The 25,129-nt window shown below is 44.2% G+C and overlaps 2 protein-coding genes across 4 annotated transcripts; both read right to left on the reverse strand.

Annotated features, from left to right (window-relative positions):
- Positions 1 to 8,843: 8,843 nt before the first annotated feature.
- On the reverse strand, positions 8,844 to 10,896 carry LOC133896942 (uncharacterized). Its single transcript, XM_062337565.1, has 6 exons — positions 10,817 to 10,896; positions 9,960 to 10,491; positions 9,354 to 9,885; positions 9,248 to 9,252; positions 9,016 to 9,127; positions 8,844 to 8,858 (listed from the first exon to the last, which is right to left on the reverse strand). The coding sequence occupies exons 1-6, from the start codon at positions 10,824 to 10,826 to the stop codon at positions 8,844 to 8,846; spliced, it is 1,206 nt and encodes a 401-aa protein (XP_062193549.1). The 5' UTR covers positions 10,827 to 10,896.
- Positions 10,897 to 20,724: 9,828 nt separating this feature from the next.
- On the reverse strand, positions 20,725 to 24,695 carry LOC133897963 (cyclin-D2-1-like). 3 transcript variants are annotated; one of them, XM_062338798.1, is made up of 6 exons: positions 24,250 to 24,695; positions 23,902 to 23,988; positions 22,404 to 22,499; positions 22,085 to 22,286; positions 21,851 to 21,981; positions 20,725 to 21,749 (listed from the first exon to the last, which is right to left on the reverse strand). In XM_062338798.1, exons 1-6 carry the CDS (start codon positions 24,508 to 24,510, stop codon positions 21,564 to 21,566), a joined length of 963 nt encoding a protein of 320 aa, XP_062194782.1. In that variant the 5' UTR covers positions 24,511 to 24,695; the 3' UTR covers positions 20,725 to 21,563. The 3 variants fall into 3 exon arrangements, with proteins under 3 accessions (XP_062194782.1, XP_062194781.1, XP_062194783.1); XM_062338797.1 differs by having other exon boundaries at positions 22,404 to 22,502; XM_062338799.1 differs by having other exon boundaries at positions 21,580 to 21,745; positions 22,404 to 22,502.
- Positions 24,696 to 25,129: the final 434 nt, after the last annotated feature.

Genomic DNA, 25,129 nt, shown 5'->3' on the forward strand with positions numbered 1-25,129 from the left:
CATTTTCAATGATAGATGATGATTTTGTTGTTGACCTATGATGATGAGGTGAAGGGTGGGCTAGGATGAAATGGCTATCTTTTATCAATATCATCACTCTGAATCTTCTTTTCATAATCATCAGATGATAAATACATTAAGATAAAAAAGGTGCAGAGTGATGATAGGAGGTTATTTTGCTTGTGCCACTTCTGAGTCCCTATGGAAATTTAATTTGAATTTACAATTCAAAGTTATACAATCCCTAGAAATATTTATGTTCATATGCCAATGATGACAGTTACTGTCCGATGAGGTTTCGGGATGACATTTGGAGGTAGTTATATTAAATAGTACAAAGTACCTGCACATTGTTACCCCAAGTGTCATCCCAAAACTTGGGTTACAAAATATAAGGTATTCATTTTTTTATGTTGCATTCTTCACTACTATAAAAACTATTTTTTAGACACTTAGGGTAGGCGGCTCATATAACAAACCACATAAGTAGTTGGCAGGAACCCCCTACGGTTTTGGGCCGCTTGTGGAAACAAATTTCCACAGGTAGGTACTTATGACAACCACCTGTGGTAATGGTAAGATTTCCAAAGACATGCGATATAAGAAGCTGCCTGTGTAAAATATCATTTTCAGAGGTGGTTACTTTACGTGAACCACCTCTGATAATGGGATGATTACCATAGACGGATCACATAAGAAGCCGCCTGTGATAATGGATGATAGCTTATCTAAAGAAATTCATAACTTTTTCATACAAAGTTGGATAGGGATAAACTTTATATGAAAATTGTAGCCCTCGACGAGATGTATAACTTTGTAGTTGAAAACTTTTTCATTTGAAGTCATTAAATATTCAAATAATCATTTGAAGTTTTAGACAGAAGAGATCAAAAGGATAGCATATGCTATTACTATCACTAGTACTTCTGTAGTGGAATGGTAAGGACGTATTACGCGAGCTGAGAGGTCCTAAGTTCAGGGACCGACTATCACAGGCAGTTCCTTAAGTGAACCGTCTCTAGTAATTGGTTTCCATATGTAGTTCCTTAAGTGAAACGCCTCTAGTAATTGGTCTCCACATACAATATCTTTTACGCTTGTGGAAATTTTCTATTTCCTTAGGCTTTCAACCAGAGGCGGGTGGCTAAACACGTCTGCAAACTGTTTTTGCAGTAGTGCTTGTTGTATCTTAAGTTGATTTTATCTTTAAACATTCAAATGATGAATAAGGGATCTATTTTTTTCATATATGCAACAAAACATCTCATCAGGGATGGTTATTACATATGCATCTTGCATGTGTTTTCACTGTCCCTATTGAGTGTCTAGTCGCCTATAGTTCTCTCCATATTCTGATGGAGGGTTTGACATCTTCCTCTTTTATCTTTTTAAGTTTATGAGACTAATAATGTTTTGAAGTTTGGTTTGTCAATGACGATTATTTTCTCTGCCACCTTTTGTGGCCATCGTTGATGGTACCAAGATTCAAGATTAGCCACAAAACTTTGAGAGATCATAGCATGACAGATTTCAACTGGGCATAGGAGAGGAATGTGCATTAGGTTTTCTAGGGTGCTCATCCTAGGATTATTGAAGCCATCTTCCCCCTCTATGCCTGGGTGAAATTTCTTTGTCGTATATAGGATTAGTCATCAAAATATTTTTAGGAAGGTCTCATTTCACCTACCGGACACATTTTACAATGACGGTGACAATGTCCTTCTAAATGATACTGATGTATGTAGCTGCGAGAGATTGCAAGATCCTAGAACTTAACTAGTAGGTTGTACTAAGTTCTTGCACCAATCAACTCGACCAAAGCTCAATTTCTTATGTGAACCCGGTAGGGATGGCAATTTTCCTCATGGAGGCGGGGATCCGCCCCGAACGGGGTAGGGGCGGGACTCCATGAGGCCTCGACCCATGTACTAATATGCAGCCCAAAGCCCAATTAAGCCTATATATCCCTAACCCTAACCTCCAGTGTCCAGCACTCTAGCCGGCACACTCCACTCTGCCTCTGCTCTCTAGATCCAGCTGCCACCAGTAATTCCTCAGCCTCCAGCCCTCTACTCCGCCTCCACTCTCTAAGCTACAATTGATGCACAGATGCATATACGCCACACATAATGACGCAGCCGTCCAGGTGGTCGCTTGTTCACCGTGCGCGGGTGCACAACCTCCAGGGACCAAGGCACGGCACCACGGGCACTGACTGCCGGGGAGCATGACCTCCGAGTCTCTGACCAGCACACCAGCACCAGCACGGGTGTCGGCCACCAGGGCTCACGACCTCCGACTAGCACACCAGCGGTCAGCCCACAACCTTCGTTGGTCCGTCCCATGCCCTCCCTTCATCCCTCTCTGTAGGGATCGGTGACGTCCTAAGAGTGAGGGTGAATTAGGACACTTAAAACTATTTCGGCTCTAAAAACAACACAAGATAAACCTATATCAATTTCTATCTAAATGTGCTCTAGGTTTAACTAGTGTGTCTACTCTACTGATCAAAGCACTTGCAACCTATCTAAGAAGGTAAATTGTAAGTAAGTAAATGCGGAAACATAAATAAGGTAGAGAGAGTAAACTCGGTACAAAGATTTTTTTTCCCGTGGTATCAATGGCAAGAATGCCACCCCTAGTTCACGTTGGAGCTCCACAAAGGATATGCTCCCGATCGGCACCCGGTCACGGTCTTTGAGCCACCAAATCACAAAGACAAGGTCTCCACCCAGATGAGCCACCAAGGCAAGGTCTCCACCCAGATGAGCCACCAAGGCAAGGTCTCCACCCAGATGAGCCACCAAGGCAAGGTCTCACCACTAGCCTCTCTTCTGGTTCCTTGTACGCCGTCTTCACTCATAGGTTTAGTCACAAAGACAAGGGCCTCCGCATCCCTGTACAATCCTCTTGCCGCCGCTCCACACGAGGTCGGAGGGTCAATAAGTTACCGACGAGTCACCAAAACTCCAAGGTGCTGGCGTACCAAGAGGTACACTGTTTGATAACTCCTTGATCCACTCTCTAGGCAGCAATCACCTAGCAACTTACTTGCTAGACCTATAAACACTAATAACTCACTAATCTTGTGCTTAATCGCCTTGGATGATCACTTTAAGCACTTTGATGTCTTGGATGTCTTCTCAGGTATATATGAACTTCTCTGGACTCCAGCACACTCAAATAACTGAGTAGAGGGGTATTTATAGCCTCAAACTCGCGCACTAGCCGTTAACCCAACAAGTCTAAAAAGTTGTAAACACCGGATGATCCGGTGAGAACAGTGGTACTAACATCGGATCATCCGGTGAGTACACTCTCACAAACTAGCCGTTCGAACCCCACTCAAGCCTCTATGAACACCGGACAATCCGGTGAGTATACTTTTTCCACACGCTGGTCTATCAGCTGTCAGTAGCCGTTGCAAAATGCTCCTGTGTTCCTCCACATAGTATCACCGGACAATCCAGTGAGTTATAGTCTTCTGCACCGTGACACAAGTCACAAAATGCTCCGGTGTGATATCCATTTGATCACTGGATCATCCGGTGCCTTATAATCCATTTTCTCCGAAAATTCCAAGCTTCTGTTAAATAGTCCGGTGATAACTCCTTTAAGTCACTAGACAATCCGGTCAGTTCAACTCAGATTTTCTCCAGAAAACAGTCCTTCTGTTAAATAGTCCGGTGTATGCGTCCTTCAGATTACCAGATAATTCGGTGCATGTAACTTCAAATTTCTCTAAAAATGACTCTTTTGTTAAATGCTCCGGTGCAAAATTCCTCTCATCACCGGACAATCCGATGAAATCATTTCTCCTGGGATGTTTTCCAATTCAACCAAACTTTGTCCCGGCTTTGGTGGCTTCTTCATGTATTGCATCCATGAGACTTACTAACATATATTCTTGAAAAATAAGTTAGTCCCAATAACTATGTTGTCATTAATCATCAAAACTACAATCATGACCTAATAGAGCAATTTTCACTACATCTCTCATCTCCGACTCCTCAATTAGTCAATTGTGTCCTTGATATGTAATATGTTAGTAGAATTGTAGTAGTGCTTCTCGTAGATTTGCTAGTAGTAATACTTTGAAAGACTCATCTTCTTTGTGAATCTTGGATTGACACCTTCTGTTAAATTCGTGTTGAATTTGTGATCTGTTAGTTGTTTCTAGACTTTATGTGTAAATGATGCATCCTTATATAAGTACTAGCTATATGTTCTTGGCCTTGGGCCCTCCACCTAGACCTTAGCATTTATGTTGTGCACTTGTGCCAGCAATGATTAGTGATACAGTGTTAGATTCCTAGAATTTCTCTCCATAGCATTGATGTTTGTTTGCAACATTTGTACAGCTAGCTATGCTGATTATTGTAAGACCCCTTTCTAGGGATCTCATATGCCTCTTGTATCAGTCCCTCGATCAAGTAGCTGATACGTATAGTACAACGGTTGTGGTATCACGGTCAAACTTCATACATAGAAGTGTTAGGGTTAGTACAAAAGGTTTACAAATTATATTGTATATTACAAACCTAGCCTCATGACCATCAAAAGCATAACAGAAAGACTACCCAAAGCCACAGATAGCTAGGGTGCGAACGTGACTACTACATCTACTCCTCATCTGCGTCATTGTCTCCAACATAATCGGCATCTGCTTCTTCATCTGAATGATAGCAAGAGTTAGTATGGAAGATACTCAGCAAGTCCTATACTACTTCAAGGTGTTGGTAGATGCATAAAAGACAATTCAAGGACAAGGCTTTATGGTTTAATTTTAAGCGTAAAGTAGTTTTATGCAGGTATCTAGTTATATCCTATATTGTTGACTTTAAAATGGTTTGAACCCGAGAACAAGATAACAAGTTATATCGGGAGGTTTTCGGTCTTAGGAGAGGCTACACCTCACTCCGCAGTCCCGATCATTATATCTGGTGTACCTCTAGTACCACACAGCTCCTGTGAAATTGAGCCAACAATCTTATCACACGGATATCTAGTCTACACACTCAATCGTCAAGGATACACACGCCCCAAGTCTAACCAAAGCGTGGCCATAACTTTGCATATCCATGACCGTGGACACGACTATTCAAATAGATTTACACTCTGCAGAGGTTGTACACTGTACCTATGCGATATGCTCAGCCTACAACCATTGCAAGCAGAGGAGCGAATCATACCGAGACACTTCAATCACCTTCCTTTGTTAGACAACTACTTCAAGACATGTCAAATACCAGAGGACATGTATCCAATGCCAGACTCATAAGCTTTTGTACTGTGCCCGGTCTACAACAACCATAGACGGTTCAAATGGCCACTCGCATCCTCGTTGCACACCACCTCCAAGTAGAATGCCTAGCTCAGTCGGGGAAGAAAAGTCAAGTCCAGCCTATTCAAGATGCATGGTTGCACTGGGATAGCTTAGCATGATGGCACATTGATTCCGTACTTATACGGTCAGGGCAAACACTTTCTAGAAATGAATATCACAGAGGTAACTCAAGCCCCTAAGAGCATCCTCGACCGGAGGACTACTCCACTTGCCCCTGTCAAAATAGTTTTCACCCATTTTACATTTCACCCGCCATATCTCACACGATATCAAGGATTCCACAACCATCAAGGATTCATGGTATATGAGTTAAATTGATAAATAGTGAAGCGATGTCTCCAAAGAGATGTATTCCAAAGTGACATCTCCGAATAGGTGTATTCCATCCTAAGCATGCTAGATATCAAGGCGTCGTCCGTTGTTAATATAGATAAGAATAGGTAATATTAGGGTGATATGTATGCTGAATTATGATATTTAAGGTATGATAATTGTTTGATAGGATTTAACTACTGTAAGTAGTTGAATAGCACAATAGATAGCACATGCGATGATAAGTCATGTCTTAAGTTGATCAATTAGCTTATTGCAAAACATAGGCTCAAAATGATTAAGGAGATAGTACTTTCCTTCTCCCAAGTCTTCCTCTAAGTCTTGATTGAAGTTAGGGTCCTCTGGGTTCTCCGCGAAGTCTTCTGGTTCTGCAAACGCGATTACGATCAACAATGTCCTAAACTAGAGAAGATCAATTAACAACAAATGAAAAACCAAATGAGCCCTAATGGATATCATGCTATGATATATATATGGTTTTAGATGAATTTAGGCGAAAGAATCGTCAAAATTAGAGTCAAAACAGAGAAGTTATGACTCCCGAAAGATTTACTCTAAAATTAAATCTAGAAATTATGAAATGATACTATTCATACTAAACCTTAACTGGGTGGATCCACTGCGTAGTACTCAGATTGGGCTAGATTGGGCTTGGATGTGGGCCTAGGTCGGGCTGTATAGTACTGGGTTTGGCTTGTACAGTGGATGAACCGAGGGCGCTGGCCTACTGAGCTGCTCGAGGAGGCTGGCCCGCCTTTGACCGAGCAGTGCTGGCCTGACCTGCTAGGCTGCTCGACGCGACCAAACGGTCGTGTGGTGCTCGCGCTAGCGGAACAGAGCGGGGTGGAGCGGAGAAGGGGGAGCGACGACGAGCAAAGGCGACAGAGCTGTGCTGGAGAGCTCACCGGTGTTGCATTACAGTTGCTGCTCGGGTCAAAGGAGTTAGGGCTGGTGGTCTACATGGGCACATGGATCCATTTTGGGGGTCGATGATGGCAAGCGGCCACTGGAGTGGATCCAAGCGATGGCCGAAGATGGTCATGGCAGCGATAGCTTGGTCATCGATGGAGGAGAGGAAGGGGAGGGGAACTCAGCCGACTAAGGGCTGCTAGAGGTGCGTTGTGACACGTGGAGTCTAACCATGGGGCTCATGGCCGATGGCCTGGCCGTGGCCCGGCCGGCGGCGTGTAGACGAGGAGCGGCTGCATGCGTTTCCGAGGAGAGGTGCGCCGACATTGGGCCGAAGGTAAACGAAACGCGCAAAAGGAGGAGAAAGGCGAGGGGGAGCTCACCGTGACTGGAATGGGCGAGGAGGTGGCCGAAGTTGAAGAAGAGGCAGCGGTCGATGATGTGTTAAGCTCGGTGGTGCGACGAGTGGTCCACATGGTCGTCGAGCAGGGAAGGGTGGCTCAGGGCCGCCTTCGTGCTCCTCGGATGGTGCTCCTCCTCCTCTGGCTACCGGTAGTGGGTTCAACGATGGCAAAAATTGTCACGACGGTGGAGGATTTAGGTGGCGGTGAATTTGGTGGAAGAAATGGCAAAACGGCGAATGGTTCCTCATTTTATAGAAGGGGGAGGGAGAGAGCAGAGAGGTGGTGCGGCACTTGCGGCATTGCGCTTCCTCGATGAGCAAGACGGCAGCGTGCGGCACCTACCAAAAATCCCGCAGCATGGCCGCTCTGCGTGAGCCATGCGCGTGCGGCAGGCAACAAAGTCGTGGGGTGTCAGGCGGCTTGGGCCTTGGGCTGCATGTGAGGGAGCTGAGGGAGGGGAGAGAGCGAGGGCGCAAAGTGGGTGGCGAGAAGGTCGCCGGCTTAATGGCGATGGGACGGACGATGACTAGGAGTAGTGCAGCGGTGTTGCGCTGGAGGAGGGAGCCGACGGTGAGTGCAGGCGCATGTGCTGGGTCGGGCGAACAGGCCTCGGTAGCGTGAAATGACCCAAGCACGTGAGGTGAGGAGCGCGAGCTGAGCTGGGCTAGCTGGGTCGCGTTGCCAGGCTGTGCAGAAGAGAAGAAGAGGGAGGCAGCCTGAGGGAGAATTAAAGATTTGGTTTTTGATTTGGATGAATTCAATTAGAAATATTTGAATTTAGAATTGGGTTTGGCATAAATTCAATTAAGAGTATTTGGATGAGAAGCTCTGAGATTTAGATGAGGATTTGAATTCAACAGACTTTAATTCAATTTGGATTTGAGCTGAAAAGAAACTAAGAAAATATTTGAATTTTAGAGACACTCAAATTCAAATCTCCACTCAAAGAGCAATAAAAACGAATAAACCAAAATGCATATGATCAATTTAATGCAGGGATTAATTTAAAATTATATTCAATACACTTTGGAATACTTAGCTAAATAATACATTTGAATATATATATATATATATATATTCAAATATATATTTCCTTGATTTTATGTTGGTTTAAATAATTACAAATTTTTTAAATTAGAGTGAATTTTGCTTTATTCTAAAATGCTAAAACTTAGGATGTTACAATTGTGTAGTCTGATAGGAAAGTTCTTTGATTGAGTAATACTTTCGATTTGCATGTAGGAAGGTTTGGTATTTTGTCTAAGCTTGTTTCGGACACTATGAGTTAACATGTGCAGAACACTTGCTGACAGAATCAGTTTTTATGTTCTGAACTTCCAAAATATGGATGTTACACTACCATTTTCAGCAACTACCATTTTTAGAAACTGCCATTTATGTATGTAGGAAGGTTTGGTATTCTATCTAGTTTTGTTTTAGAGAATAGTTTAACCATTTGTCTTTGTGCATTCATCACAACAATCAATAATTTTTTGCAGCACCTGTGTCCGCTGTCCTAATTGTGCCCCTTTGTTTTTTAGCACTTGTTTGATTATTGCAATAGTGACCACTAGCTCCTCCCAAGCTGTAGCAATGCCTACCTCTGAACAAGATCCTGAGAACAACCAAGTCTAAGATGGAGACACAGCTCAAGGCCAACTGCAAGTGCTGGAATCTCGGTACTGATACAGAGGTGCTAGCGGCATCGAAAAGGAGATAACTTAAATCTTCAGTGTGACCGGAATTTTAAAGATTGCATGTAGAGGGCAAATGGAAAGCCGAATGCATATGGTGTCATATTAAGCTAGGAGGAGAAGCTAAATATAAAACCACATACTTGCATGATCATCTTAAGATATATCTATCTAGGTCAGTTATAAAGGGACTTAAACAGTTAACATTGAGATTATCAACGGATGCTAATGAGAAAGTTAGTGTTGAAAAGTACACCATTGGCATACAGAAATGCAAGAAACAGAGTTTCGAGCGTTCCTTGAACTTCTTTTGCATCTTCCAACGCACATTGGAAAATGCTTCCTCCTCCCTGTAGAGGTAAAGAGGTTGCTTGTACATATCAGCCTTGAGATGCACCTCTTTCTTCACATCCCACAACTTGTCAAAGACACCAGCTGAACTAGGACAATTGTGCATGAAGTCCATGTATTTATGAAAAATCTCCAAGATCTCACAAACTTTTTGTGCTTTTCTCCAGTCTTCCATTGATGGAAGACTTTGCTGACTTCTCCACGATTACATTATCTGCAGTTGGGATAATGTACTAATGAAGTAGTTGGACCCATTTTATACTTGGAACACTTCGCTGACTTCTCCATGATTTTATCAAGTTCATCCAGCAATACCTGAATAACCTGATCAAGTAAATAAGTTGCATAACGTACAACAAACAAGCTCTGATTTGCAGCGACTTTGTTGCATTCCTGAAGACTGGCTTTGACGTTTGAAGCCACAGAATCATCACTGAATGCATCATCCAGTATAATGCTGAAAACCTTGCCATGAAGACCCCATTCTCCAATAGCTCGCAATATGATAGCACTCAGTTCTTTTGCACTGCAAGAGGGGTCCACAGGACGAAATCTGATGATCTTTTGTTGCTTCTCCCATTCATCATCGATGTAGTAAACACTCAAGCACAAGAATGCCAAGCGTGGATCGTAGTGGCACATATAAGCACTCAAGCAAACACGGCTGCATAAGGCTGTTAACTTCTTAAGCTTGGACTCTTCTTGCTGATACAGGTTCCAAAAGTTCCGTGTCAGGTCGGAGTGGGACGGCATCTTGACCATAGGATTCAACCAAGTAACAAGCTTCTTGAATCCATCTTGATCCATCATCCTTGGGTGGTGCCCGTGCATGGTCAGTATCTTAAAACTTCTTCAGGAGAACAGGTTTGATCAACTTCCTGATTCTTCCGACCCTGGTCAGTGGGGTTCTCCTGCTCAGACGATGCAATTTCTCCATGAGACTGATTCTTCATACTCTTGTCAGTGGAAATACAAGGCAAAGCATGATTCTTCTGCTCAGGTGCTGCAAGTCCTTCGTGAGACGCATTCTGATGAAGCTCCTTCTGCACAGGCGTTGCGTCTGCTGTGCCCGTGCATCCATTTTGGCTGGATAGCAAGAATGGGAGCTTCTTCTGTTTCGGATCTGAGCCAAGTGCTGCCGTGCTCTTCTGTGTAGATGGCAAGGATGTGCGCTCCTGCTGCCTTGGCCTCTTCTGAGTCCCAGGGCTGCACTTGCCCTGGTGATTTCGCAGGCCGCTAGTGGTGCCGGTGCAGTTGAAGATCCGGTGCCAGAGCATGCATTCAGCCCGCGCAAGCTTCTCGTCGACGAAGGTGGGTATGAAGTCTTCCCACACCTTGGAAATTAGCCTTTTCTTCGGTTTTGTGCCCGAGAACAGTGGGCTAGGGATGCTGCCAGTGCTCTCCTCTTGTTCACCTATGTAATTGTTGGCATTGCCAACTACATCTTCCACGCCTAGGCATCAAAAGGCACAATATTTGAATATGAAACAAGTTGGCGAAAGTTATATTACAATTTGATCATTGTCCTAATGCAATGGAGCAAACTTTCGCTGGATGGCCGGAGAGATTAATTGAACAGGCAGGGTTTTTTTTTCATATACAATACGAGAGAGGTTAACTGAGAAGGCACAGTAGTTGGATACGGAGCAACTTAAGGTCTTGAGCAAATATATGTAGCTATTTGAACATTGTCCTAATGCAACCGAACAAACTTTTATTTGATCGTTTAAGTGAACAAGGAGAGAGAGAGAGAGAGAGAGAGAGAGAGAGAGAGGTACCATTCCCCATTCTCCCATCTCCTTTGCCGCCGCAGTTGGGATTGGGACAATCCACTCTTGATCCATATTTGTACACCAAGGAAACCAGATGACCAGACGAATTCTACCAGAAACTACCACCAACAACTGGAACAAGCGCATACCGATCTTTAGTTTCTCTACGGCTCCACGGCGCGAGAGAGGAGGAACCAATCGAACGAGACAGATGAGTAGAGCTGGATTCCGCCCGGGGGTTCTCTTCTCCCCTTCTCGGGATCAGGGGGAAACCCTGCCGCTCTCACCTCGGCGGCGGCGGCGGAGAGGGAAACGAGGCTGCGGTGGCGGGAACAGGGCCTTTCCCGCCGCTTCTCCCCCGCCAAGCTCAGTTTCAAAGAAGCCCAGGCCGCCTGCAAGGTTGGATGGAATCCATTGTCCTAATGGGCCGAGCCCCTTTGCACTAGACACTCTTCTTCCTTCTCCTTCCTCTCCTTCCCTTTCAACTTTCGAGTAATTCTCACTTCTCCCAAAAAAAAGGGTAATTTTGAGTGCCATTCGTGTATGTTTACAACGATTCCGCGGGAACTTACACATTATATCGATCAGAAAACAAATGGCGATGAACATTTCCTAGTAAAATCTTTTTTTCGAAAGGAATTTCCTAGTAAAATCTAAGCGAAAAATTGAGCATGTGACCCTGTCGCGTACAGAATTGGCAGCAGTGGCCAGTAGTAGGGACTGCGATGCAAGGCACTCTGGCCGGTCAGTGCGACTCACCTCACCTGATGACACCACCTGCCTCGCTTTCCTGCAGCAACTCATGCTGCCTGGGCTGGCCACCCATGGCTGCACGCACGCACCACCAACCTGCACGCTCGCTCGCTCGCTCACCGCATGAGTGGGTTGGCCGAATCACCATCCCATTTGCATCTGAAATATCTGATAGACTGACCGGACGGTAGAGATTGGACATTGGAGAACATCGGTCATCTCATCCATTCTTTTTTTTTTTCTCCCTTTGGTCCTCAATGCTGATCCACGACCAAAGGCGACATGGAATCGGATTCTCGGCTAGACTGCAACTGTTGCAGCGTGTGTACTGGACTAGGAGAGATTTGGATCAAAATTGTGAAATCCCAGGCGCAATCCTCCTCGTTCAAACATACCCTTATACTAGAAGCTTCTTACATATATCGAGCTTCCGTATCGTCGCCAAAGCAGCATACGAACCATGAATCCTGAGTGCTGACGTGCGCTCCCCGTTTTGCATCTTTGCAATCAATGATCGGTTTTCCGTACACATTTGGTGCATGTCTCTGTCGTGCTCATACAGGACCAAGAATCTTTGTTAGGCTACTTACTAGACAGAGACGCCTCACCTTCTCCTTTCCTTTGCTTGGTGGCTTCACTAGGCATCCGATTATCCTGCATTACGTGCCATTATGATCTGCAATCATCGTCATCTACTGATTCCTTTTTGCCGTGCCCGAGCAGGTAGGCTAGCTCTTCTTCTTTTTTGAGACCAGAGCATCCTAGCTCTTCCCCACGGCCATCAAAGAAAGCCTCTTTCTTTAGCCTCTGGTGGCAGCGAGAAAGAGAGGAAGAAAACTCATGGAAAGGGACAGCAATGGCGCTCAGCCTCGTGGGGTCTTCGCCATGCGTATGTGAGGGATCATGCCTTGATGATCCCTTGTACGTGCGGCATGCCGTATACATGCGTATCTTGAGTCGTCGCCATCGATTTTCTCATCATTGGTAGTGGTGGCTCATGGGAGATACGGGCGTGCTGTTGTTGGCCGTACTGGGTGGGTGCACGATGATGTCTCCCGGTAAGGTGCCCGCTCTTTTACGCGGATATCTAAGTAGTGGATACGATGTGTATCACGGTGTGGCGGTCTGCCGTCGGATGTAGAATTTTTTTTCTTTTTAAAAGATGGTAAGAGGGTTACCGAAATATATTAAAAGAAGAAGATAAACAAAAATAACAAGAGTTCAATGGACCCTTTTAAGGGCTTGACTAACAAAAGATGATTAAGACTCAGAACGACTAGATAGACCCGAGCCCCAAAACAATCAAAATGAATGTACAAACCTACTACAAAGAAAAATAGTTGTCTCTCTAAACCATTTTCCAAGCTCGGTTTCTTTGGTCGATATCCTCTTTTATTTTCTGTGTAATTGTGTCTGTGTTAAGACTTTGGCCTTGGAAGACTTCGTCAGATGTAGAATATCATGAGCAGATTTGCCATCTATCTCATAAAAACGCTAGAGATTCTCCGGTCGTCATTTTCTTTCAGTTAAAATTAAAATACAAAATCAAGCTTTATCTGTAGCTCTCCTCTGTTAAAGATTGTAACAACCCAATGTAAATCTTGATGTAAATCTCGGCTGAGATTGTTTTCAACTATTATTATACATGTTCCGAAAATAGACTCCAGATATAAATACTCCTCGGTGGTGATTGTTTTGATCAAGACGGCCATTGCCAAATTCTCATGTGAACTTTTACATAGTACTAGAGCCAAAATCGATCTAGATCATCATGTCAACCATAAGCAACTCTACCATGGCCAGTTTTCAGTGGCAGATCCAGAGCAAAGAAGTAGGAGGGGGATCTCCCTCTTCTTCTTCTTCCTCCTCCTCCTCCTCTTCCTCCTCACCCTCGTTTTCTTCTCTTTTTATTTCTCTTCCATGCCCAAAAATCATAGAGGGCTTGGGGGCTCTCAAGTGTGCCCGAGGGGAGGGAGGCTCAAGCCCCCTTGCCCCCCTCCCTCGTAGATCCATAGCTATCGATTTCATCTCTTCCATCTCTTGCACCCTCTCATTGCCATCCCTTAGCCACTTCCTCAACCTGAAATTCACCCGTGAGAACTAGCTACTATGGAGGGCACAAATCATGCCCTACCTCCAAAGTCAATTGTTTGTAGGATTCATTGATGGTTCAATCCCATGCCTAGACAAACTTATCGCACTGACGATGATGTCAAGTGCCATGCAGATAGTCAATCCTGAGTACCTTGCCAAGTACCAACATAATTAAGTGGTGCTTGGTGCTCTACCCTCATCACTCTCTGAAGAAATTCTCTCTCCCAAGTGTTGTTCCTAACCATATCAGCTGAGTATGGAAGATACTAGAGCAGATGTTTGCATCACATTATAAGACAAAAATGATGCAGACTCAGATGCAATTGGCGAACCTAAAGAAAAACGGTCAATTTGTGGTGGACTACTTTAGCAAGGTTAAGCATCTCACCGACATAATAGCATCCGCTGGCCAATCCCTTCGAGAGGAGGAGATTATCTCTTATCTACTCATCGGATTGAGCAGAGAATATGATTTGTTTGTGATGTCAATGACAACACGCACAAGCGACATAATGTTCGATGATGTCTATGCTCATTTTCTGAGCTTTGACATACACTTGGAGAAGCGTCACTCTGGGTTGCAATTTTATGGTTCTTCCAACTTCTCCTCGAGGGGTGGCCATGGTGAAAAGAACAATCACAACAAGGGCATGGAAGGAACAAATACACTAGCAAGAACAACAACAATGCTCCAGAAGGGAACAGCTACAATCAAGGTAGCTAGAACCACAACAACAATCGACCACCATGTTAGATATGTGGGAGAACTAATCACATGGCACCAAAGTGCTTTTACAGGTTCGATCATGCTTATCATGTAGCTGAGAAACACAGTTTTGCCTTCGTTGCTCCCTCCTATGGTGTTGACACAAATTGGTACACCAACACTAGTGCCACCAACCACATCATGAGTGAGCTAGATCGCCTCAGTATGAAGGAACACTACACTAGCAAGGACAAGGTGCATGTTGCTGATGGTACAAGTATGGCTATTCATTATATTGGTCAATCTCACATCACTACTTCTACAAAGAATCTAAAACTAAAAAAAAAATCCTTCATGTTCCAAGTGCCAAGAAAAACCTTCTTTACATTCACCGCTTAGAGAAAGATAACAATGTTTTTATTTTAGTTTCATCTGTATCACTTCTTTGTAAAGGATCAAGCCATGAAGAACCTTCTTCTGCACCGTAGATGTGAGAGAGGCATGTATCCCCTTACATCATAAGATGTCTTCTGGTGACGACATATCTCTCTGAAGAATGGTGGCACAACCAACTTGGACACCCGTCTACATTAGTTTTGGATCATTTTTTGAAGTCAAACAGTTTACCTTCAACATCCAATAAAGATAGTGCATCAGTTTATGATGCCTGTCAATTAGCAAAGAGTCATTAATTACCTTTTAAACATTCATCTAGTTTGAGTTTAGAACCTTTAGATTTGATTTTCTCATATGTATGAGTCCAACAATAACATCAGCCAATGGATTTCATTACTATGTGAGTTTCATTGATAGCTACAGTCGGTACACTTGGGTTTATCCTCTCAAATATAGATATAATGTTTGATGTCTTGCTTCCATTTCAATCCCAAGTAGAATGAGCTTTTAACAAAAAAAATTGTCACTATCTAATAAGATTGAGGCAGTGAGTATCGCAAGCCCCAATCAGTCTTCAAAGGGATAGAAATCCAGCACTGCCTCTCATGTCCTCAGACCCATCAACAAAATAGTGATGTTAAATGAAAACATCATCGCAATATTTAAGTAGGGTTAACATTACTGGATCATTCCTCTATCCTCATGAAATTATGGGACGAAGCCTTTCTCTCAATGACTTACTTGAATAGGCTTCCAAGCAAATTTATCAACAATGATACCCCTCTTGAGCATCTATTTAGATTAAAACCTGATTACACAACCCTTAGAGTATTTGTATGTGCTTGATGACCGAATTTGAGACCATACAATGCACACAAACTACATTACCAGTCAAAGAATTGCATTTACATTTGGTGTAGTAGTCTTCATAAAGGATACAAGTGCCTTCACATTCCATCTGGTAGTATCTATATATCCAGAGATGTAGTGTTTGATAAAACTCACTTTCTTTTTGCCACTTTTGATGATACACCTAACAAAAATACTGAGACACATACATCTGATTATGTATTTACCAACACTTGTTAGACCTACTGCTGTTCTGGCCAACATTCCTTCCCAAAGTGATGAGATTGATCTATCTAGTGATAGCCATACTGATACTACTAATGCTCATCCACCTAGTTCCTCTGATGCTTTGCCAAGTACTGCAGTAGGTGAAAGTGATCTCTCTGGACAACATCAGGTGAATAGTGCCAACACAGGATGCAAACTCGGTTGCAGAACAACATTTGCAAGCCTAGGGTGTTCACTTATGGTACAGTAGCATATTCAGCAACAAGGTGTAACGTTGAAGAACCTACATCCTTGCAAGAAGCTTTTGAACATCTTTTGTGGAAACGAGCAGCAGACTAGGAGTTTGTTGCCCTCCAACAGAACAACACATGGACATCGGCCCCTCCTCGGCCAGGTATCAATCTAATTGACTCTAAGTGGGTATACAAGCTGAAAAGAAATACATATGGTTATATAGAATGTTATAAAGCCCGACTTGTTGCAAAGGGTTTTAAACAGAGATACAATGTTGACTATGAGGATATACCTTCAGCTCTATGATTAAACCAACCACAATTCATCTTATCTTGTCAATAGCTATTTCTTATGGCTAGATATTGGCAAGCTGATGTGAAGAATGTATTTCTCCATGGCGATATTCAAGAAGAAGTCTATATGCGACAACTCTAGGGTATTCAAATCCAACGCACCCAAATTACACATATGCAAGTTAGAAAAGGCGATATATTAACTCAAATAGGCACCGAGAGCATGGTATTCCAAACTAAGTTCCAAGCTTCAAGATATTGGTTTTAAACCTTCCAAAGCAGATACATCGTTCTTTATTTTCATCCATGAAGGAACAACAATTAATATTTTTTCTCATTTATATTGATTATATGATCATAGCAAGCTCTTCTCCTCAAGCATCAAATAGTTTTCTATAGCAGCTTAAGGCTGATTCAAGGATCTCGGTCATCTACATTATTTTCTAGGAATTGATGTTGTTTCTAAAGGCAAAACTTTACTATTGATGCAAAAGAAGTACATTTCTATACTTTTAAGCCATGCTAATATGGTGGACTGTAGGCTTATCTTGACATCGATGTCTACTTATGAAAAATTATCTCGAGCTGATGGAAGACTGTTGTCGGATGACGAAGCTACAAGGTATCATAGTATTATTGGTGGTTTCAGTATCACATGATCGCCAGACCAGACATAGCTTTTGCAGTCAACAAAGTCTATCAATGTATTCATGCACCGACAGAGAGCCACTGGACAGCAGTATAACACATTTTGCGGTATTTAAAGTACTCACGGGACATGGGACTAGAAGTTCATCAGTCCAATTCAACTCTGGTCAACGCCTTCACTAATGTAGAATGGGCTAGTTGTATTGATGATTGTCTCTCAACTAGTGGATTTGCTATCTACTTCGGCTCCAATTTGACATTATGGAGCTCAAGGAAGCAGCTTACTGTCTCACGATCAAACTAATGCTTCAGTTGAGTTGGTGTGGGTTCAGTCATTACTCGATGAGCTCAGTATATTTTGGGCGTGAGCTCCAATTTTGTGTGTGATAATTTATGAGATACCTATTTATCAGTCAACCCAATGTTTCATGCACGAACCAAGCATAATGAGGTGGATTTCCACTTTATTCGTGAGAAGGTTGCTCCCGAGGCTCTTGAGATCAGATTTATCAACTCTAAAGATCAAGTTACCGACGTGTTCACTAAACCACTGTCAGAGCATTAATTTAGATTATTGAGAAACAATCTTAATGTGGGAAAAAAATCCTAGTTAAGATTGTGGGAGAGTGTTAAAATATAAAATCTAGATTTATGTATAGCTCTCCTCTTTTAAAGATCGTAACAATCCAATGTAAATCTCAGTGTAAATCTTGACCGAGTTTTTTTTTACTGTCACTATACACGTTTCAAAAACAGACTCAATATATAAATACTCCTTGGTGGTGATGTTTTGATCAAGACGACCATTGCCAAATTCTCATCTCTGAACTTTTACACTTTTGAGCTGTCCTCTGGCTAGTTTAGACCTCGTGCTCGCTGGACTAAGGGCTTAGGGTGCACTAGTGTACTTAAGCTTAAAGGGAGGCACGACGACGGAGGCAATGTGGTTATGGTACTTCAAATGAGCTAATTCGTGAGGGTGGAAGCAGGGTAGAGTCATAGCAAACGGAGCTCAAAGGACATCTAGCACAAAGCATTTGGTTATATTTCTGAAGTTGTGGTTAGATGTGGTTGGTAAAATAGGAAGATTGCATTAGAAGATCATCTCCCATGGCAACATTTTAGTCGTCTCATCCGTCATCGCACCTCCTCCACTCCCCGCGTGATGCTTCCATATAGCCTAACGCATTAGCCTCATCATCTTTGTTGCCACCTCTCACTGATCTTCTCCAAACCCGTAAGCCTCCATATTTAAACCATAATGTTATCAATTTATCATTATGAAACCATCACCGTCCATCCTAATTCGAGGTTCCACTAAAATCTAAACCCTAAATCCTAACCCAACCAGCATGTGCCACAAGCCTTATTGTATATGCAACTTATCTCAAGACCTCCTTAAAGAAAAGAAAAGAACCGCAAATGCGGCAAAGCCCGTGGATGCTGTTGCGAGGTGCAGCCGGATGGGGCAGCTGCCTCCCCACGCCGCACGAAGGAAACCACCGCCCGCCCCCTCCAAATATGCCCCCCAAATCATGCCCGCTTTTGACCGTTCTTCAGGGGCCCTGCCACCACACCACACCACACCACGCCATGCATCGCCACCACCAGCGACACTACGACACCGGCAACCAGCTCGTGCGATTGCTGGGATGAGGTCGACGCTCGTGAGCAGCTGAGGTGAAAAAGCAGGACGCACGTATGCGGGACCAAAAGGAGCAAGCCCTTCTTTTTCATCCATCTTTGCCAGCCTCTGGATTCTGAAAGCAAATGTGCATCTGCAGAGCTGCAGATACATGTACTGCTCTAGGCGCCAGCAGTCTCTGGTCTCTCCTCTGTTCTCTGGGGGGAAGGTTCACTGGTTTCTGCTCTAGCAGAGGTGCAGATATCGTCTGTAATAGTCCGAGCATTTGTAAGTAACTTGTCAGAAGATGGCATGTGTATCTTGCACTCTGAACTGCCCTCTGAAATAGGAGAATGTGAAATGCCCTCTGAAAGAAATGTTGCTACAGCTACAGATTAGGCTTAGACAATACACATGTACCTGCAGTATAAGACCTAGTCTTTCGTCGTACGTCTTTTGGGCTCGTTCATGAGATTCCAAAGCTGCCTGGCCATGACTTTTTCCGAGACCAAAGTGCAATGCTGAATCATTAAAGCTGTATTCTGAAAGTCTGGCCTCCTTGTAGCTGCAACATTGGATTTAGCTCAGTTGCATCTCAACCGTTCGATCGGAACCGGAGTCTGCGTTCGTGCATCTTGGCCGTCCAAAGTTTTACTCAATGAGATGTCAGGAGGACTTTGATGGAAAAGAAACTCTGGAGAAGAAATATTTTTCCTACCAAAGTTTGCGGAACACATTTGTAAGCCCTCAAAGTTGCTTTTCCCCCTCTTTTGAGAAAAGATTTTTTTTCACCCTCCTAGAAAGACTTCTCAAGATCTAACCCCTGTCAAAAAAGCAGCTGCAAAACATCTACAGTATGTACCACTCAGCTGTCTGAGACAGGACTTTTCTCTACCCTGCCATTTAGGAAAAACAAAAAACAAAACAAAGGATAGTCCTATATATGCTGAGTGCACCACAGCACCAGATTACAAAAGCTTGGAGATCTGTGGTGGGGCTCCATAGTCATGGCCTCATTTGTACATTAGGGCAAGCATGGCATGGCCACAGATCAAAGCAAAGATTGGCAGGCAGGCATGCAGCACCTCATGCCATGGTCATATGACTTCCCTGTGTGCCTTGGGATGTCATGTCACCCACCTTGAAGATTGGTAGCAGCTGTGGTAGACTCAACTCCCTTCCAGAAACACGGAAAAGAAGGATCAAAAGACATGACAAACTACCCCTGTTAATGGGCACCTCCAATCGGATCCAAATCGAACGCTATAGCAACGGCACTGCAGCAAAGGTGATGCAGAGATTTTACTGCTCACAAAACCGTTGTATCGATTTTACCGTGAAGTCAAGAGGATCCATTCCCCTCCAATGATTCCTGAAAGCCACTACTATTGACCACCATTGTAAATGCTGTTGAACAGCCGTGATGGGGTCAGTACAGTATATATATATATATATATTACATAGAGTGGGGCATGCCCTGCACTATCAGATCATGGATATTGCATTCTACACAGACAAATTCAAATTGCTACTTGTTTCATCTTGAGATGAAAAGGATATTGGAGATCTTAAGCAAATTGCTAATTAGAATGCCTCAGGATATAATTAAACGTTGCCCAGATCAAACTCATGAAAAAAATTAAGGAGAGGGTACAGATGTCGTTATGTGGAATATAATATGGTTTTAGCTGTTAATAAGACGAAAACTAGAGCACGTTACCTTCAAATGATAGAGTGCATAATTCTTGTTGGGAATGATAAAAAGGCTAACGCAAAGTTAAGTCATTCCTTGCAGTGCATGTCTACTTCCTACAGCACCTAACCTACTCATATATAGATTTTCAAATTTCAATAATCATGTGATTAGGTACATCAATTTTGTTTGACATTGTGGGTTCATTAGCAAGTGAATTCAAAGTTTCCGACCATCCCGTGCTTTCCGAAGCACTTTATGTTATAGGATGACAGTAAAAGTGACTATATATACAGCTCAAATAACAAAATGCCAGTGTGTCACTCTGACCAACTACATACAGTCTGACTGAGAACAGACGAGCGTGAACACACGGTAGGATCATACAGTATCAGATAAACCACAAAAATATCTCCATTTTTTCAAGCCAATTCAAATGGCAACATCTTTATTGATACACAAAAAAAGAGATACAAATGGAAACAAATAGCAAGGGGCCCCCAAAAGCCTCATGCTTGGACGCTGTGAGCCTGGAGATGGACAAATATTTCACTCCAGAGCTTCACCACACTAGGGCAAGCATGCATGTGTCTCCGACCACAGCATTCTCTCTCTCTCTCTCTCCCTCTCTCTCTCTTCAGTAGCATCAACAAAATACAAACAAAACACTTGGAAACAAACAAATTTTGCCCTCATGAATATGAACAGACTTGGCAGTGAGGACTGCATCCTGGCAGGAGCCCCGACCACTCTCTGACCACCTCATTTATCCCTACCATCATCCACTGCATGGTGCATGTCTGCATCTCATGCATTGCCATTGCCTCTCTTTTACTTCTCTCTCTCATTGCAATCCCATGCATGGCTAATGAATGGTTTCTCTGCAACTCTGCATTGGGGGGTGAAGACCCAGAGAGTGCAGCACAGAGAAACACAAATGTGTCTGCCCTGCTGCCTTTCTAACTCCATCTCTCTCCTCCTCCTCACCTTGACACTGTTTCTCCTTCACAGACTGGCTGGCAATGCAGAGGCTGCCATGATGGCGTGTATCAATAGGGCCGATCGAGCAGGCAGGCAGAGCCCCCACCGAGTTGTAAAGAGCCAACCCCAAAAGAAGAGAACAAATGGAGAGAAAAAAGAATCACAGGAACGCAACAAACTGGAAGAAATCAAACCCTGTTAATCTGCAAAACCCCATGTAAATAAATAATTCTATCTACTTCCATTATTCCTTTTCATGTGCCTGGTGGTGACCTCTTCCTCCTCTTGGGTGAGGGAGGGGAGGAGGAGGAGGAACAGGAATGTGAGGACAGCACCTCATCTGAGCACCACAGGTTAACTGCTGCTGTGGTGGCTACCCTCCTCTGCACATTGCCGATCACCAGCTGCTGCATCAGCTGGTAGCAGCTGCTGATCCCTTCCTATAGCAAAAAGAAAATGTTACATACTTCCAAATTTCCAATCCATTGCACGTGACTAACAATATGCTGAATTATAACGTATAAGGCGATTCTTGCATTACCTCGGCAAGGCCAATGCACCAGCTGACGGCGGCCCCAGGGCTGACGGACTCCAGCGAAGGCATCCCACCGGTGGCGCAGAGCACCGCCGCTGCGGCCATCGACGACGGGCAGTGGTCCAAGAACTCGATGTCTGCGGCAATTCACAATTTGCAGTCACATTAGAGCTGCACTGCAGCACATGGTACTCAGTGTCAGTAGTGTGCGCAACACACATACTGCAGCTAGTAGATTACCATGCATTGCAGCCAGAATCACTTTTGTGGCTCGGGCAATGAGGCATCCCGTGTGCCTCCCTCCCGGATCGACCTTGCAAGCAAAGAAGTCGATGAAGGTGAACGGCGTGACCGACCGGAGCCGCCAATTCAGCCCTGTCAGGACGAGGAGCTCCATCCGACCGATCGTCCGCGGCTCGAAGACGTATCTGGTGCCCTCTACCTGTCAATGCACAGTGTTCGTATATGCAGCTCTGGTGAACACAGCATCCTCTGACGATTAATCTTAATAGATCGTGAGTTTGATCACAGTGGTTGGGGAAGATAGTGGTGTAATTGCCTGTAGGTCCAGGAGGGAGGGCACCAGGGTCTCCTCCATCTTAGCAGCCAGGGAGAGGCAGGTCACAGCCAGCAGCTGCATCGCCCATCCGTCCTCCTGCTTCGTGCATTGAGTTGAGGGGGAAGACACAAAAACACCGCAATAAATATACTGGAGCAGCAAAGCATGGACAGATGGTGTACTATGTATGGTCTTGTATCTCTTGTTCTTTTATGAGCAGCATGATAAATCAAACTTCAAATTCTGAAAATTATTTTTGCACACAAGGCATGTAGCTAGGCCACCTAGGTGTAGCTAGGACCAATGGACCATGAAGATTTTTGGTACAGATCTTCACATGACAAGCACACAAGTAGTTATTTTCTAGACAGGTACTGGGACAGGCATATATACATCGATTGTTACCTACATATACAGGGGTCCCCAACCTCATGAGCTATGCTCTGAGAAGAACTGCGTAGATAGTGGACATTAGGAAGAGCAAACAACAAATACTGTTGCATTAGCACTCTAATCAATGTTAATGCCCTCAAGCAAGATCTGTCCAGCTTTTTAAAGATTGTTTCCAACAAAGGTTGGTGAGGTCTTCAGTCAAAGCACCGTCTGGATAAACCTATTATCTTAGCATTAATCCCTGAAGTTTCAGAGGGTGGCGTCAGCATGTCATGTTCATGCTTTGCTTTTACAGTGGAGTCCTGATTGTTTCATCTAGCATAAATACAAGGGCATGTGCTCAGAAAACCACAGTAGCACAAGACAACAAAAGTCAGAAAAATAATGCTGCTGCCCATTTCAACCAGGGCGTGTGGTGCATATGGCTTGGTGCAGAGGGAGATGAGATACTTTGCAGTGTTTACAGCTAGCTCGCAGCTTGTGTTCTTTTCCTTTGGTTCAGATAAACTTTTTTTGAACCACGTGGTTCAGATAAACTACTACCACACCCCACACCCACAATGCACAGTCACAGAGGCTGGGAGATGAGGTGCCACCATTGCAGTCTCTGCAAACACTATCTCAAAGGCCATGGAATAAAAATGTGGAGCAAGCACAATGATAAGGTCTATTCCACACACAAAAAAGCGTCTGCTTGCTTGCAATAAAGCATGGCGCAAAGCCAAAAGACCCCTCTGTCTTGAGTGCATAAACAAATCCCCACAGGCCCTGCAGCTGCCCCCCTCATTCCGTGTAAGGGTTGAAAGGTAATTAGACAGTTGATTAATTGATTAATCCGCACAGACACGCTCTTCCAAATCTTTTCTTTTCCCATACCAACATCAGCACTACTGCACTTTGAGCATAAACTTCCCACTGACAGCCACCATGGCCCATGCATACACTGTGTATGGCACCATACTTCTTCTATGGCCACCACCATATACTCGTAAGAAAAGAATTGAGCAGAGGAAACTATAATCGATCCATCACACATGGTGCTTATGTATGCTGATATTTACGGATGCAATTAGCGAAACAACAATGGAGGTGGCGTCGAGCTTACGGGCAGACGGTGGAGGGAGAGGAACCGGTCCATGTAGTTGACGGCGAGGTAGGCTGTCAAGGGAAGAAATCCATAGTATTCTTGCACCTGATGATAAAGATCGAAGAGCAAGGTAATAACTAGATAAGATGGGATCGCTTGCTGAATTAATACATCTACAAACTAAGATTGGAGTAAGAACTAAGAACAGTACTATGAGATATATATGGAGACATGACGAAATTATATAGATTCGTACTGGAAAGAACACAAGCTAGCATGCATGATGCTTGATGCATACAAGAGGATTATCAGGACAGTTTATATATATGCATATTTGTGTGTATGGCCTCGCGAGCGTTGCGTCACCTTGAGAATCCATGCAACCGACTCGGCGCGGGCGGCCGGGTCGATGGACCTTGACCGGAGCCGGTCGGGGTAGTCCGGGCGGGGCGAGTACTCGGCCTCGCCGCCGATGAGCTCGGCGATGGAGGCCGACTCCTCCTCGGCGGCGGAACAGCACTCATCGTCGTCGTCCCCGGTAGTGGTCCAGGAGGCACCGCCGGCCGCGGCGTCGAAGAAGGCCGCGGCGGCGTCCTCGGCACAGAAGAGGTACGCGTCGTCCGGCATGTCACCGGCCGGTGGGTCGCGTCACTGGGTGGCCATTGCTGTCGCCAAGGAGAGTGGGCGGAGCAGTGGCGCAGGAACTAGCAGGCTCGGTAGTGGAAGTGATGAACGGCGTAGTGTGAGCGATCGATCTGAGAGCACTAGAGGATATATAATACTAGCTCGCCTAGCTACTAGGTAGTACTAAGTGTATGTGTGAGGGCAAGTGCTCAATATGAGTGTACATATGCATATATATATACATTCATACATATATATATACATATATATACATATACATACATATATATAAGTGTTATACTACACCCATGTAGAATAATATTCTACACCATTAACTAGCTAGCTAACCAACACAACCGGCCCAACAAAGCAGCCCACACGCGCACCTCAGTTCACGCCACCACGTGTCGCACAGCCCTGCACCTGCTCGCCCCACTGCTCCTAGCGCGCTCTCCCCGCGCGCCGCACACGCCCACGCTGCTCACCCTACGCCCGCGTGCCACGCCTCTATAGCAAACCGCAGTTATGTGTGTAAGAGGATAAGCCTGTTGCTAGTGTCGGGGAGAGGATCAACTGTCACCACTCATCAGTGGAGTGTTTCTCTTCACAACTAGTATTCAAT

Source organism: Phragmites australis, chromosome 17 (genome assembly GCF_958298935.1).
Source record: "Phragmites australis chromosome 17, lpPhrAust1.1, whole genome shotgun sequence".
In the NCBI taxonomy this organism is placed as follows: Eukaryota; Viridiplantae; Streptophyta; class Magnoliopsida; order Poales; family Poaceae; genus Phragmites; species Phragmites australis.